The sequence below is a fragment of the Ochotona curzoniae genome, unplaced genomic scaffold (genome assembly GCF_017591425.1).
Source record: "Ochotona curzoniae isolate NIBS_2020 unplaced genomic scaffold, NIBS_Ocur_1.0 contig_2861, whole genome shotgun sequence".
In the NCBI taxonomy this organism is placed as follows: Eukaryota; Metazoa; Chordata; class Mammalia; order Lagomorpha; family Ochotonidae; genus Ochotona; species Ochotona curzoniae.
The window spans coordinates 2,132,267-2,144,943 of NW_024465620.1; the positions used below are offsets into that span (position 1 = coordinate 2,132,267).

General features: G+C 63.9%; 1 protein-coding gene across 2 annotated transcripts in view; it reads right to left on the reverse strand.

Moving 5' to 3' along the window:
- The window catches only part of SHANK1 (SH3 and multiple ankyrin repeat domains 1), a 34,663-nt gene that overhangs the window by 11,164 nt on the left and 10,822 nt on the right, over positions 1 to 12,677 (reverse strand). Inside the window, exons 14-21 of one of the 2 annotated variants that reach the window (XM_040978335.1) lie at positions 12,472 to 12,498; positions 5,931 to 6,013; positions 5,632 to 5,756; positions 5,038 to 5,173; positions 4,736 to 4,816; positions 4,196 to 4,219; positions 3,879 to 3,947; positions 3,586 to 3,704 (exon numbers count right to left, since the gene is read on the reverse strand). In XM_040978335.1, the coding sequence (XP_040834269.1) occupies positions 3,586 to 3,704; positions 3,879 to 3,947; positions 4,196 to 4,219; positions 4,736 to 4,816; positions 5,038 to 5,173; positions 5,632 to 5,756; positions 5,931 to 6,013; positions 12,472 to 12,498 (664 nt within the window). The remainder of the gene's footprint in view (positions 1 to 3,585; positions 3,705 to 3,878; positions 3,948 to 4,195; positions 4,220 to 4,735; positions 4,817 to 5,037; positions 5,174 to 5,631; positions 5,757 to 5,930; positions 6,014 to 12,471; positions 12,499 to 12,677) is intronic. The other variant, XM_040978333.1, reaches the window with a different exon arrangement.

Sequence of the window (12,677 nt, forward strand, 5' to 3'; positions counted from 1 at the left end):
TGGACCATGGGTGTCTTAATGCCAATGCCCGCTCCTAGGCACATCTTTCCACTGCATTTTCCACCAACTCTTGGAGACAGATGGAGAGAGACAGAGAGACAAAGAGGGGCTACAGTGCTTGCTGGAGAGGCAGAAGCCTCGGGCAGAGTAAGGCCAGATAGCGGCTGGGGAGCTAAGAGGGCGCCAAGGGGAAGGCGGCTGGGCCAACACCGCCCCCAAAAAGACCTCGGGAGCAGGGAGTGGTGTGGAGCTGGGGCCGGGGGTGGAGTGGAGGGCTTCCTGGCATGAGGCCTTTTCCATGAAGAGCAGGGTAGAGGGTGGAGGAAGGCCTGGGATTTAGGTCACACCTACTGGCCGGCCAACAACAGGATTACAATATCAGCAGACAGTGGGGACGCTGGGGTGCACGCAGGGCTGGCCAGGTACCTCTGTGGGGTCTCTGGCTCCTATCCCAAGGGGCTCAGCATCCTTTATACGCCTACTGAGTTCATCTCACTTTCTCCTCCTCACAACTGGGCCAGGTCAGCCTTAGCCCCATTTCTGTGTCCTGGAAGGGGACAGGAGAAGCTGAGCGTGAGGAAGATGGGCTCACTGCTTCACACTAGGGCTGAGCCGGGCCAAGGCAGGGCTGGGAGGTCCATTCCTGGGTGGCCCTTGAGCCACTGCCCCTTCTGCCTCCAGGTGCATCAAGCAGGGAGCTGGAGCGGAGGAAACCAGGAGACAGGGACATGAAGTGATGTGGCTATCACAGAGTTTCCGGGGCACACCTAACCCTAGGTGGGCAGGGGGAGGGGACTTGCAGCCCCTAGGAGAGTCCAGAGAGGAGAGGTGGGATGAGAAGGAAGAAATGGGACTAGCCCGGGCTCCCCCTGCCCAGGCCTCTGGAGTGAACAAGCGATGACCACAGGGGTGCTTCTGCCCTGGGAATGTGGGGGCTGATCTGCAGACAGCCTGGGACCAGAGAACAGACGCTGCCGGACAGGGAGGTGGTGAACTGCCAAGCACAGGTGTCTCCCACGGCAGGCAGCCATGTACCCGTCCACCCAGGCACAGCTGGCTGTCCATTCGCACAGAGCCTGTCCTGTGGCTCTGGGGACCTGCTGTGTCAGCTCACACCTGGGCAAGCCAGTGTTTGCAAGGAGAATCAAGCTGACCTAGCCCCTGTCTGTCCCTTCGGAACCACCCGCAGGAGCTGGTGTGACGCCAGGGGCTGCTTGAAAAACAAAGGTATGAAGATGCCAGCCCCGTTGCCAAGGCTGGAGGGGAGGCAATGGGAGGGGGATGAAGGAAGATGGAGCTCAGAAGGAGAAACAGAAAAAAAAATGTGCAGTGCAGGGAAGGCAGGGAACTTTCTAGAAGCCAGCATGATGGTCCAGCAAGGTAAGCTACATCCGCTACCCTAGGATCTGTTTCAGTCCTACTGTGCTTCTGATCCAGGTCCCTGCTAATGGCCCAAGTACGTGGACCCGTACCACACACATGGGGAACCACACCAAGTTCCTGGCTCCTGCATTCAGTGTGGCCCGGCCATTTGGTGACTGATGGAGCAGATGGAGGATCTTCCTCCCTGTTTCTCACTACTGTGTCAGATTGTGGAGAGAGAGAGAGAGAGAAAAAAAGAAAGAAAGAAAGAAAGAAAGAAAGAAAGGAAGGAAGGAAGGAAGGAAGGAAGGAAGGAAGGAAGGAAGGAAGGAAGGAAGGAAGGAAGGAAGGAAGAAAGAAAGAAAGAAAGAAAGGGAGGGAGGGAGGGAGGGAAGAGAAGAGAAAGGAAAAGAAAAGAAAAGAAAGAAAAATCGTGCCCAGCATGATGTCTCAATTAGCTAATTATCTGCCTTGCAAGCACCAGGATCCCATATGGCACCGGTTCATGTCTCGGCTGCCCACTTCCCATCCAGCTCCCTGCTCGTGGCCTGGGAAAGCAGTGTAGGACGGCCCAAAGCCTTGGACCCTCAGGAGAACACGGGCATTCAACATGACTCTGAGATTCCCCAGGATTTCAGATTCCCCCAGAAAGTGGTGCCTAGCATGGGATTAGTACCACTGCCACTGCCAAGCCCAGGAGGTGGCTGGGGACCGCTGCCTCTGATAAGGCTAGGAGCTGGGAGTTGTGGGTGAGAAATGGGACTCCTAACGCTGACCCCAAAGTTGTAGACTAAACCTTCCTTGGGGGCATGGGGGTGGACATACTTCAGGGCCTATAGGCTCACTCATGGAAAAAAATCAGTGTCTTAATGATCACTGCCTTTGATGGCACAGTGGGTTAAGCCACCTGCTGTGACACTGGCATCCAATACAGACACTGGTTCAAATCCTGGCTGCTCTACTTCCCATCCAGCTTCCTGCTAAGATGCTTCAGAAAGCAGTGGAAAATGGTCCAAGTGTCAGGGCCCTTGCACCCAAGTGGGAGCCCCGGATGGAGCTTCAGGCTCCTTACTTCGGCCTGGCCCAGGTGTGGCCATTGTGGCCATTTGGGAAGAAAAACAGTGGATCAAAGACAGAGCTAATCTCTCCCGAATTCTGACTTTCTAATAAATAAATCTTTGAAAAGTTTTTTTTTTTCCTACCCTCCAACAACACCAAAAATCTTCTTTCCATTTAGAACACAGGTCCAGCTGTGTCCAGCTCCACTAGACCCAGCAGAAATTGCAAATACTTCCACACCCCGAGCCACCACCAGGGCCTCTGTGCCAGTGTGCATTCCCCACGGAGCCATGCTCTGTCTGAGTTTCAACTCAGAGCAGCCAAACCCTGCTGTCAGCCCGTGCTAGTGCGCCACGGAGAGGCTGTGACCGCACACGGTGGCACCCACGGTCTGCTCACCACAGCGCTGACTGGCTTGGGTCCCATAGTGATCTGCCGTGCCATACCTTAGGCACAGAGAAGCACCATTTTGACACAAGGAAGCCAAAGGACCCGGCTTTAGAGGAAGTGGCCCCTTGGCCACGAGGTAACCGGAGGACAGGCCTGAACAGAGGCACACCACTCAAAGGAGAGGCAGGGCAGGGGATGACAGCAATGGCCCAGTCCAGCATTGCCCAGAGAGGGGACGACGGGGTCCCACAGAAAGGCCAGGAGCTGGGCTTGATGGGACATTCAGGCACTTGACCACCTAGCCACCTACTTCTCTCTGTCCTGGTTTTGTCTCTGTGTCTCAGCCGCAACTTTCCCCTCTGCAAACGGGCTACCAGCCATGCACGACAACCAGACAAAACAATCCACCCAAAACAGCACCCAAGATGTGGCCTGTGCTCCCCCAGACAGCAGCCCCTGGTGTAGACGGGAAGTCGGCAGAGCGGGGACGGACAGCCAGTTTCTTTAAAACCACACTTGCTCTGCTGAGACACACAGGCCTCTGCTCAGGACGCCACCCAGCCTTCCCTGAGAGCCCTGGGGCAGGGCCGAAGGAGGTGGGGACAGGGGAGCTGGCGTGCGGAGGAGCAAGGAAACAAGAGAAGCGAGGCTTGGGGTGAGAAGAGGAGGAGGCAGATGGGCAGAAAGGAGGGCGGCGTAGTGCCTGGCCAGGAGCCGCTGCAGGCTACAGGGGACAGTGACGCGGGCCCAGCCCACCCACCCCCGGACGCCTACCTCGGTGGCAAAGAAGCCTTTGGGCCGGTGTTTCCCCAGGGATGCAAGGCCACCAGGCCCAGGGCTCTCACTGGCACTGATGGTCTGTTGAGCGGCGGCCAGGATTTCATCCAGTTTGTCTTTAAGAGAGGAGAGGGGTGGGAGTGAGGATGGGGGGCGGATTTGGGGCCTCCATCCTGGTGTTCGCCTCTTCCCCTGAGTCTAGCAGGCAGAGTTCTGCATGGCAGGGGTGAGGGCCACGGGGCTGGGAAGGTCAAGAGCCCACAGTAGGCTGGGGGCAGGGGTCAGCTTACTGAGAGCCATCTGATACACGGTCCGCTTCTTCTCCATGCTGGGTACCGGTGGCGGCTGCTGCTCGTATTCTGTGGGCAAAAAACACGGATGAAGCCTGGAGGTACCCTTGGGTGGTGGGGCAGAGTGGGTTCAGCCAGTGGGCATGGCCAGCAGGTGCAGGCCTGTGGGCATTGTGCATTGCCAGTGGGTGTGTGCACAGGTGTGAGTGGGACAGTGAGGGGCCCGGGGTGGGGTTGGGGAGGGGCGAGTCTGCTGGCAGCATTGGGAGCCGGGGCGGGGTGGGGACCCTCCCACCAGTCCTGTGCCCACTCACCACCACTCTTCTTCCTCCAGGGGGAGACTAGCCCGGGGGGAGGCAGGTAGAGGAGCCAAGAGTTAGGACGTCAGGGGGAGGTGAGGGGCCCCTCTCTGGAATGCCCGCCTCCCTCAGGGCCCTTCCCCGGGCAGGGTGTGTGTGTGGTGGTTGCCTGCTCTGTGCCCTGGATCCTCCATGTCCCCTCGGGCCTGTCTGTAAGGAAGGACTAGCCTTCTTCTGTTACTGAAGGTGGGGAGGGGGAACCTCAAGAGAGATGGAGAACAGGATTCAGGCAGCTGAGCCAGATGCAAGAAGGAGGAGACAGCAGCCCGCAGGGGCGGGGGACACACACAGACCCCCGGGGGAGCCCCCCGACAGAGAAATGAGACACAGGAGGACGAGCCACCCTGGACACACATCACACAGGCCGCAGAGCGCGACCCGAGGACTGGGGACAGCAGAGGGACGAACCCCCTGGCCACTGACGACATTAACAAGCCCAGGGAGGGTGGCCCAGCCCCCTCCCCTCGCCCTCCTCGGCCTCCCTCCCCGCGGGCTCACCCATCTCCTCCAGCTCTGAGGTCATGGACTTGGAACGCAGGGAGATGGCTGGGGGCGGGAGCCGCTTGGCCTGCTGGGGTGCTGCAAGGCGACGGGAGGCTTCAGCACCATGGAGAGTAGCCCCGGCCCCACCCGCAGAGCCGCCGGAGCAGGCGGGCAGCACGCCAGCAGGCCAAGCCCTCCCGGCCTGGGAGAACGGCTGGGGCAGGGGGCAGAGCGGGATGGGGGCGGTCTCCAGGGCTCCCTGAGGGTCACTGGCCTCTCGTGGCCAGGAACGCAGTGTGGCGGGGGGAGAGAAGCACCTTTCTTGTGCACGGTCTCATCCATGTCCGGGTGCCTGGTGACCATCACCACCTTGACTGTCAGCGTGTTGCCCCCCTGGCGGATCATGTTCACCACCTGGCGGTGGCCGACCTTCACCACGTTCTGCCCGTTCACCTGCGGCACAGGTGCGAGGGCGGAGGGGTTGGGCTTCTTACCCTGCACTTCCCGTGGCTGTCTGTGTTGATCTATCTTCCCCCCCCTCAAACCCCACCCCAGCCCCTCCACACCCCTCCCTGTAACTGCAGGCCCGAGGGCTGGAGGAACAGGATCCTGTCTCTCTGTCGTCCAGCGGTCTCTGTGTGCACAAGAGTGCCTGTGTGTGCGCGTGTGGGGACATGTCCATGCTTTCCATGTGGGCATGCGTGTGTGCGCTGTGTGTACACCCATGAGCGTGGACATGCATGTGTGCGTATGGAGGCTCAGAGCAGCTCCTTGCCACCCCTTCAAGAGACTTTGTAAAGGCCTGTGAAGGGAACTGCTACAGAAAGCCAAGGACGGCTGGTGGCAGCCAGGAGGCCTGGAGCCAGGCGCGCCTGCGGTTTGCCACCAGCGTTGCGGGGAGGACGACTCACCTCGATGAGGAAATCTCCCATCCGCAGCCCTGCTCGCCATGCCACGCCACCCTCGTCCACCGACTCGAGGTACTGCAGCGCCGGGAAGGCCGGGGTGGGTGTGAACTCCTCGATGGGGGTCTGCGCTGCAGATGGGGAGGGGCCGGCGGGGTCGGGCCGGGGTGGAGGGGAAGGAGGGCGGAGAGGCCGAGCAGGAGATGGGGCTCAGACCCAAGTCACAGAGGCCTGACCCACGTTGAGGGCCCAGTGCCCCGGCTGGGCTTGCCTCCCCCGCCCTCGCCACCCCGGCGGCCACTCACCCTTGGCCCCCCGGAGCACGAAGCCGAAGCCCTCGCTGTCCTTCTTCTGCAGCAGGACAGTCTTCTCCTTGATGATGTAATCGCTGGCGGGGAGGGGGCAGGGAGGGCGTTGTGGGGGAGAAGGAATCATGAGACACAGAATTGGGGGCCCCTCCTGAAGCCTGCTGAGCCTGGCCCCCATTCATGGCACCTCCCACACCCAGGGCCTCGCCCACAGACCCTCGGGCGCTCTCTCCCACTCACTCTGCCCTCATTCATCCATTCACCCAGGCACCCAGCAGCCAGCCATTCAGCAAGCTGGCACCCAGGGCATCAACAAACCACCCGGCTTTGTCCCTCCACCAGGCACTTTCTGCTGTGACCTTGAGCTTGGAGCTCTAGCTTCTTGCACCTCAGTTTGCTCATCTATTGAGGGGTACGGTCACACAGCTCCGTGCTTTGGTAGGTACGTGCTGCAGGGGTCACACACACACGCAGCAGGCGCCTGGCCCATGGTTCCAGCCCAGTTGGGTTCCCTCACTGTCCTCGGCTCGACACAGAAAGCCAACGGGTGGACACACATCCCACAACTCACCATGGCGTCGACCACAGGCACACCCGCCCAGCCCGAGGCCCCCAGCCCTGTCACGACACTGCCCATTCTAGCTACTCTGAGGAAATGTCACCAAAATCCAGCATACAGGTCCTTAGCCACAGCGGCTACCCTGCTTCCCCTGCGCCCAGCGGCCACACGTGGACAGAGCGGCTTCCACACCACAAGAATCATTCCTGTGGCCACAGGGATCCCTTGGCCTCCACTGGGCATCTCCTGGATGGCCCTGGGATCCCCTCAACATGTGTGGCCGATGCTGTGTGTTCAGCAAATGGTCATGATGCCCCCTGGATCCCAACCCCTGCCAGCAGACACTCTCCAGGTACACGGCAGAAAAGCAGCTCTGCTCCCTCCCAGGCACCCCACTCCAGGTACACGCTACAGTGCTGCCCCCGTCCCCCGTGCATGCCCCGGTGAGCCCCACGTGGGCCCTCACGTATGCCAATAATAGCCACGCGTGCTCCCCCAATTACCCACCCCCGGAGACTCAGCACGGCAGCCCTCAGCGGCAAATACTCCAGTATATTTCGGTGACGCCCCCGCACATCCCAGTATGCGCCAATAATAACTCCCCCGCACTCAGTTCTCTGTCTTCTCGCATAGCACGCCCCCTGAGCACCTCCCGGCACATGCCAATGATACCCAACCTGCTCCCTGCTGCATCTGGGAACCTCCCCCCACCCCAGTGCACACACACGCGCGCTAGTGTACACTGCCATGCCAGGTCACAGGGTGCTGCACGCTCTTCATCTCTGTCCCAGCAGATTCCCCCCGCAGCTGTGTCCCTGTGCGCTGAACAGCACGTGTGTGCATCCAGAGGTCACCGCGGTCCAGCTGATACAGCCACAGCACCCTCATCTGCCTCTCCCTCCAACCACCAACCCCACCCTGGGAAGCTTGGCCACGGGCAGCTGGCCACCTTGGCAGCTGGATGGAGCAAGGACAGAAAGGCTTGAAGGAAGGGAGACTGGGTGCCAAGAAGGTGCCCCAGACAGTGGGCAGGGCTAGTGGCGAGTGGTGGTGGGTTAAAGCTGCCTGCACCCCCATCTCTGTTCCATGCCACGTCCCTCCCATCGCCCCATGCCCTGCCTCGCCTCTCCTTTCCAGGTCTCTGGCCCCGCCCCCAGGCCCAGCCAACCATGCCCTTGATCTCCCCTTCATCGCTCACTCGCTGCCAGCTCACTTTCCCTCGGGCAAGGCCTTCGAACCTGCCCTTCCCCCACCCCAACCGCTCCCCCTGCCCCGGGGAAGTCTGTTAGCTCCACAGCAGCCTCACACCCCATGCACAAGCCTCTGCCCCCTCCACTCAAATGGACATGGTTCCCCACGCATGGCCCGCCAGGACTCCAGCCTGTGCCACGTGCGCCCGTAGGATCTGGAATCCTTGCCTGGTTCCCAGGCTCTGAGGAAGTGCCTGCAGCATCCTATGCCATGCAGACAAGGGAATGGGGGCATGCACAGGTGAGCTGAGAGGCCCAAGGTCATACAGGAAGGTGTGTTCTTCCACAGTCACCTACAGAAAACCCGCCGAGTACACATGCAGCTGCCCCATGACACGCGGCAGCAGATTTCACTCTCCTCGCTCTCCACCACCAGCGCCCAGCACACAGCAGCCACCACACGGGTCCGCTCCGCTCTGCTGCCAGCGCCCAGCACACAGCAGCCGCGGCCAGCCCCTGCACGGGTCCGCTCTGCTCCGCCGCCGCCCAGCACACAGCAGCCACGGCCAGCCCCTACACAGGTCCGCCGCCAGTGCCCAACACACAGCGGCTGCTGTGTGTCCCCTCAGAACTTAGAAGAGCTTCCCTCCACACACACCTGGTTTCCATTCCACAGCTGTGGAAACCGGGTCACAAAGAATCTACTTTGGGTCATGCCAGCTGGGGGGTGGGTATCAGAGCGAGTAAGACCCCTTCCTCTAGCGGCCGGCACACCAGTGTGCCCCAGAGCACCCCAGAAGCCCGTGCAGTCTGCTCTCCCCCCCCACCCAATCTGTCCCTGCTCCTCACTCCATCCAACCCACTGCCCCAGGGTGCCTCCCCCCTTCCCTCCACCTGCCCCCGCCCCCTCCCTGCTGTGTCCCCACAAGCCCCTTCCACCCGGGCTTCCTCTCCTCTCCCTACTTTAGCAGCCTCAACTCACTCCACACACGCAGCCTTCACTCGCAGCTGCATCTCATTACAGCCTCTGCATCCGCTCTTCGCGCTCCCGGGCACTGGCTCTATGCTGCCCAAGTCCCCGCCCCCCAAGCCCTCCTCGCATCCCCTGCACCCACCCCTCAGTAGCCCCCACTCTCCCAGGTTACGCGCTGTCCCTCCCCCCACTCGGCAATGTTCCCGGTCGCCCACGCGGCACCCCATTCATGTACTGGTGCGGCTACCTGCCCTGCAGAATCTTACACCACGCTCTCCCCCACGCCATTCCCCGGGCTGGCGGCCTTGGCATGCTCAGTGCCAGCTCTCATTCCCTGGATCCCACGCGCGCACCAGGGACCGCAGCGGCCGGCGTCCACTCTCCCCACCCCCCATCTGATTGTCCCTCTCGCACCCCCAGGAACCCACAGCCCAGAGCCTGCTGTATTGAACGCGGCGTCCTCCCTGTGTACCCAGCGCCTCAGCCTGCAGCGCACACCCCCACCCCCTGCCGCTGCCAGCACAAAGTCAGCCCCCTCCCCAGACACACACGAATCAGCGGAGAAGGCGAGGGCAGAGCCAGTGGACCAAGGTCCCTCCAGTAGGCACAGACGCCCATGGCGGCAGGCACTGTGGCACAGGGGACCGAGACGCGCAAGGATGGGGGAGGGACGGGCCAAGCACGAGAGAGTGGGTATTGGGAAACACAGCCGCAGTCTCCTGGACAGACCCACTCCATCTCTCTCTCTCTCTCTCTCTCTCTCTCTCTCTCTCTCTCTCTCGCACACACACAAACACACACACAAACACACGAGCGCAGCCTCCAGCCAGCCTCACTGGGGTTTCCAGTCACACACACTGCCAGCCACGGGCACCCAGGGACAGCAGATGGACCCTACTAGGGGGTGGGCTGTGAGCCCCCCACCTCTGTCTCTGTCTCTCCTGTCTTTCTCTGTCTCTCTCTCACACACACATGCCGCTGCAGACAGTCCCATAGGCGCAGCCACACGGACACACGCACCGCCGCACAGTGACACGCAGCGGAAAAAGGAGGAGAGGGGAGGCGGGGGGGGGGGGGGCGGGATGCGTGTGTGATGGAGGGATGGCTGTGAATGGGAGACGGGGCATGAATGGGGGAACGCGCAACTCCGCGAGAAGGTGTGTGTGCGGGGAGGGACGTGCGCAGCAGAGGGACGCGGCCTTGGGTGCGCGGGCCTAGGGCCCCCCTCCAACCGTGGCTCGCCTGGGGTGGGGGAGGGCTCCACAAGCCAGCCAAAATGGGGAAGCGGGGAGGTGTGGGGGGCAAGGTTTCGGTGCTACAGCTGAGAGGGTCCTGGCGGAGACCAAGGAGAGAGGAGGAAAAACCCCCAAGCCTGCGGTGGCGGTGGGGGCGCTCGGGGAGAGGGGCTCGGGCGGCAAGGCTTGAGAAGAGGGGGTCCGTTTCCCGGCCTCGCCAAGCAGAGGAGAGGGGAGGGGGCGCCTGGGGGAGGGGGAGGAGCCTGGGGGGGCGGCGGCGGGGGAGGGTCGCCCGGCGCAGCCCCGGCCGGCCGCGCGCTGCGTTTACCTGTAGATGTACCAGACGCTGCGCCGCCGGGGCCCCAGGGCCGGCCAGCTGGAGGAGAGCGCGGGGGGCGGCTGCGGCAGGGAGCCCCCGCCGCCAACGCCGCCGCCGCCGAGCGCAGACAAAGCCATCGCCGCCGCGGCCCCGGCCCCGGCCCGGGTCCCGCAGCCGGCCGCCCCCGCCGCCGCCGCCGCCGCCACGTCCCCGTCCCCGCTCGGCCGAACCCCCGTGTCCGGGCCCCCAGGCCCCGCCTCATGCTGACCCGCGCCGGGAGGGGGAGGGGAGGGGGCGCGCACCCCCCCGCGGCAGGGAGGGCAGGGCCGGGGGGCTCACATGCCGGGGCTGGGGGGCGCGGGGGCGCGGGGCGCGGGGTCGGGCCGCGGCGGGAGCGCGAGGACCGCGGACGGCGCTGCTTCGGCACCGCGGACAGCTCCGGAGGCGGGCGGGAGGCTTAACCCCTTGGCGTCCTGCGCCGGGTGGCGGAGGGGGCCGGGCAGGGGGGAGGGGAGCGCGGGGGCCCCCTTGGCGGGAGAAGGGGGAGGGGCGAGGCGCGGGGGGAGAAGGGAGGCACTTCCGGTCTGCCCCCCCCCGTTAACGCTCCTTCCCCCCCCAGCCCTCCCGCGCAGGTGCAGAGCGATGGAGAGCGGGCAGAGAGGGACGCACGGCACAGGGGATGCCTCGCAACCGCGTGCGGGGACGCGCGCACCAAGCCCATATTGCGAGCGGGGCCGCCACGGGTGAGAGGAGGCCCCCGGAGGGTCCACCCAGCCCACAGCCCCCTGCCCCTTTGCCCCCAGCCCCCCGCCCCCGCACGCCACGCACCCCAACACAGCCTGGAAGGGCCGGGGAGGGAGGGAGGCCCAGGCAGGCCCTGCAGCGGAGACATACCCCTTCTTCCCTGCGGCTGCCCCCCACCTCCCCGGGGGTGCAGGGACGAGGCCAGCCAGCCGGAGGAGGCATGGGTGCTGGGGCAGCCAGGGTGAGGGAGGGTCGGGGGAGGGGGGAGGGGGCAACACGAGGCCAGACAGCAAGCAAGGTGGTGGTGGTGGTGGTGGTGAAGCTGAGCGCAACCGGAACTGCCCTCCCCCCCAGGTGTCACAGCAAGAGACTACCCCAGCCCCCCAGAGCAGACCACAGCCACGAAGAGACCCCCGAGAGCCACGGATCAACACGAGAAGCCACAGCTAGGCGGGCAGGGCACCTGAGGGGCCCCGGCTACTCACCTGAGCCCAGAGCCTGGACGCATCAGGTGAACTCCAACAAGGATCAAGCGCCTCGGACCCTCAGGGCGCAGGGTGGAGCCCCTGCCCTTCCACCCGCCCCTGGCCCTCTCCCACAACAGCCCTACCCCCCTCCAGTGGCCAGAACACACACACACAGGTTTGGACACATTTAATGCGAGGAGCAGGAGGCTACGGACGGACAAGAAGAGCCTTCCCTGGAGTGGGTGCGGGGGCGGGGCAGTGGTCATCGCTCAGACAGCACAGTCCGACCCTCTCTGCCCCCAGCCCCCCACAGCTCTGTCCGGTTGGAGGCCCTTCACCCCAGGATCCTCCCCTTCCCTCTGGACATCCATGGTCCTGAATTCAGATCAGTCAGACAAATGCAAATGCATGCACCCCTGCACCCCCGCACCCCTGCACCCGGCACCCCTGCACCCCTGCACTCCGGCACCCCGCACCACTGCACCCCTGCATCTGACACCCCTGCACCCCTGCATCTGACACCCCTACACCCCGGCACCCCTGCACCCGGGACCCCCGCATCCCAGCACCCCTGCACCCCGGCACCCCTCCACCTGGCACCCTTACACCCCAGCACCCCAGCACCCGGCACCACTGCACCCCTGTACCCCGACACCCCTGCACCCCGGCACCCCTGCACCTGGCATCCCGGCACCCCTGCACCCCTGCACCCTGGCACCCCTGCACCCGGCATCCCGGCACCCCCGCACCCGGCACCCGGCACCCCGCACCCCGGCACCCCCGCACCTGGCACCCTGGCACCCCTGCACCCGGCACCCCTGCGCCCCAGCACCCGCACACAGCGACACACATGCACGGAGACACCCCTGCCCTGGACTGTACGTGTGAGTGGACACACGGACACTCTGGTCACGCTGACCCACAGAACCGCATCAGTCATAGCCACACATTGAGCAGGGGTGTCTGCCTAGGGGCCGCCTTAGGGAGACCCCACTCAGCCCACCTATGCATCCCCTTCCCCCCCTTCCCATCCTGATCCCGCCCCTCACACCTCCCTAGGCCAATCCCATTCATCAGGGTTCCAAAGCCAGCAGCCAGGGAGGGAGGGGAGAGGTGCCCGGGCTCCCTGCTCCCCCTCCCACCCCACATGCCCCACGACGTGCCAGCTGTGGGACACACACGATTCTGCTGCTGTGTGGGACTGCACGGGGACGGGCCACCTGGGGCCACGAGGCCGCCAGCAGCCAGACGCACCCT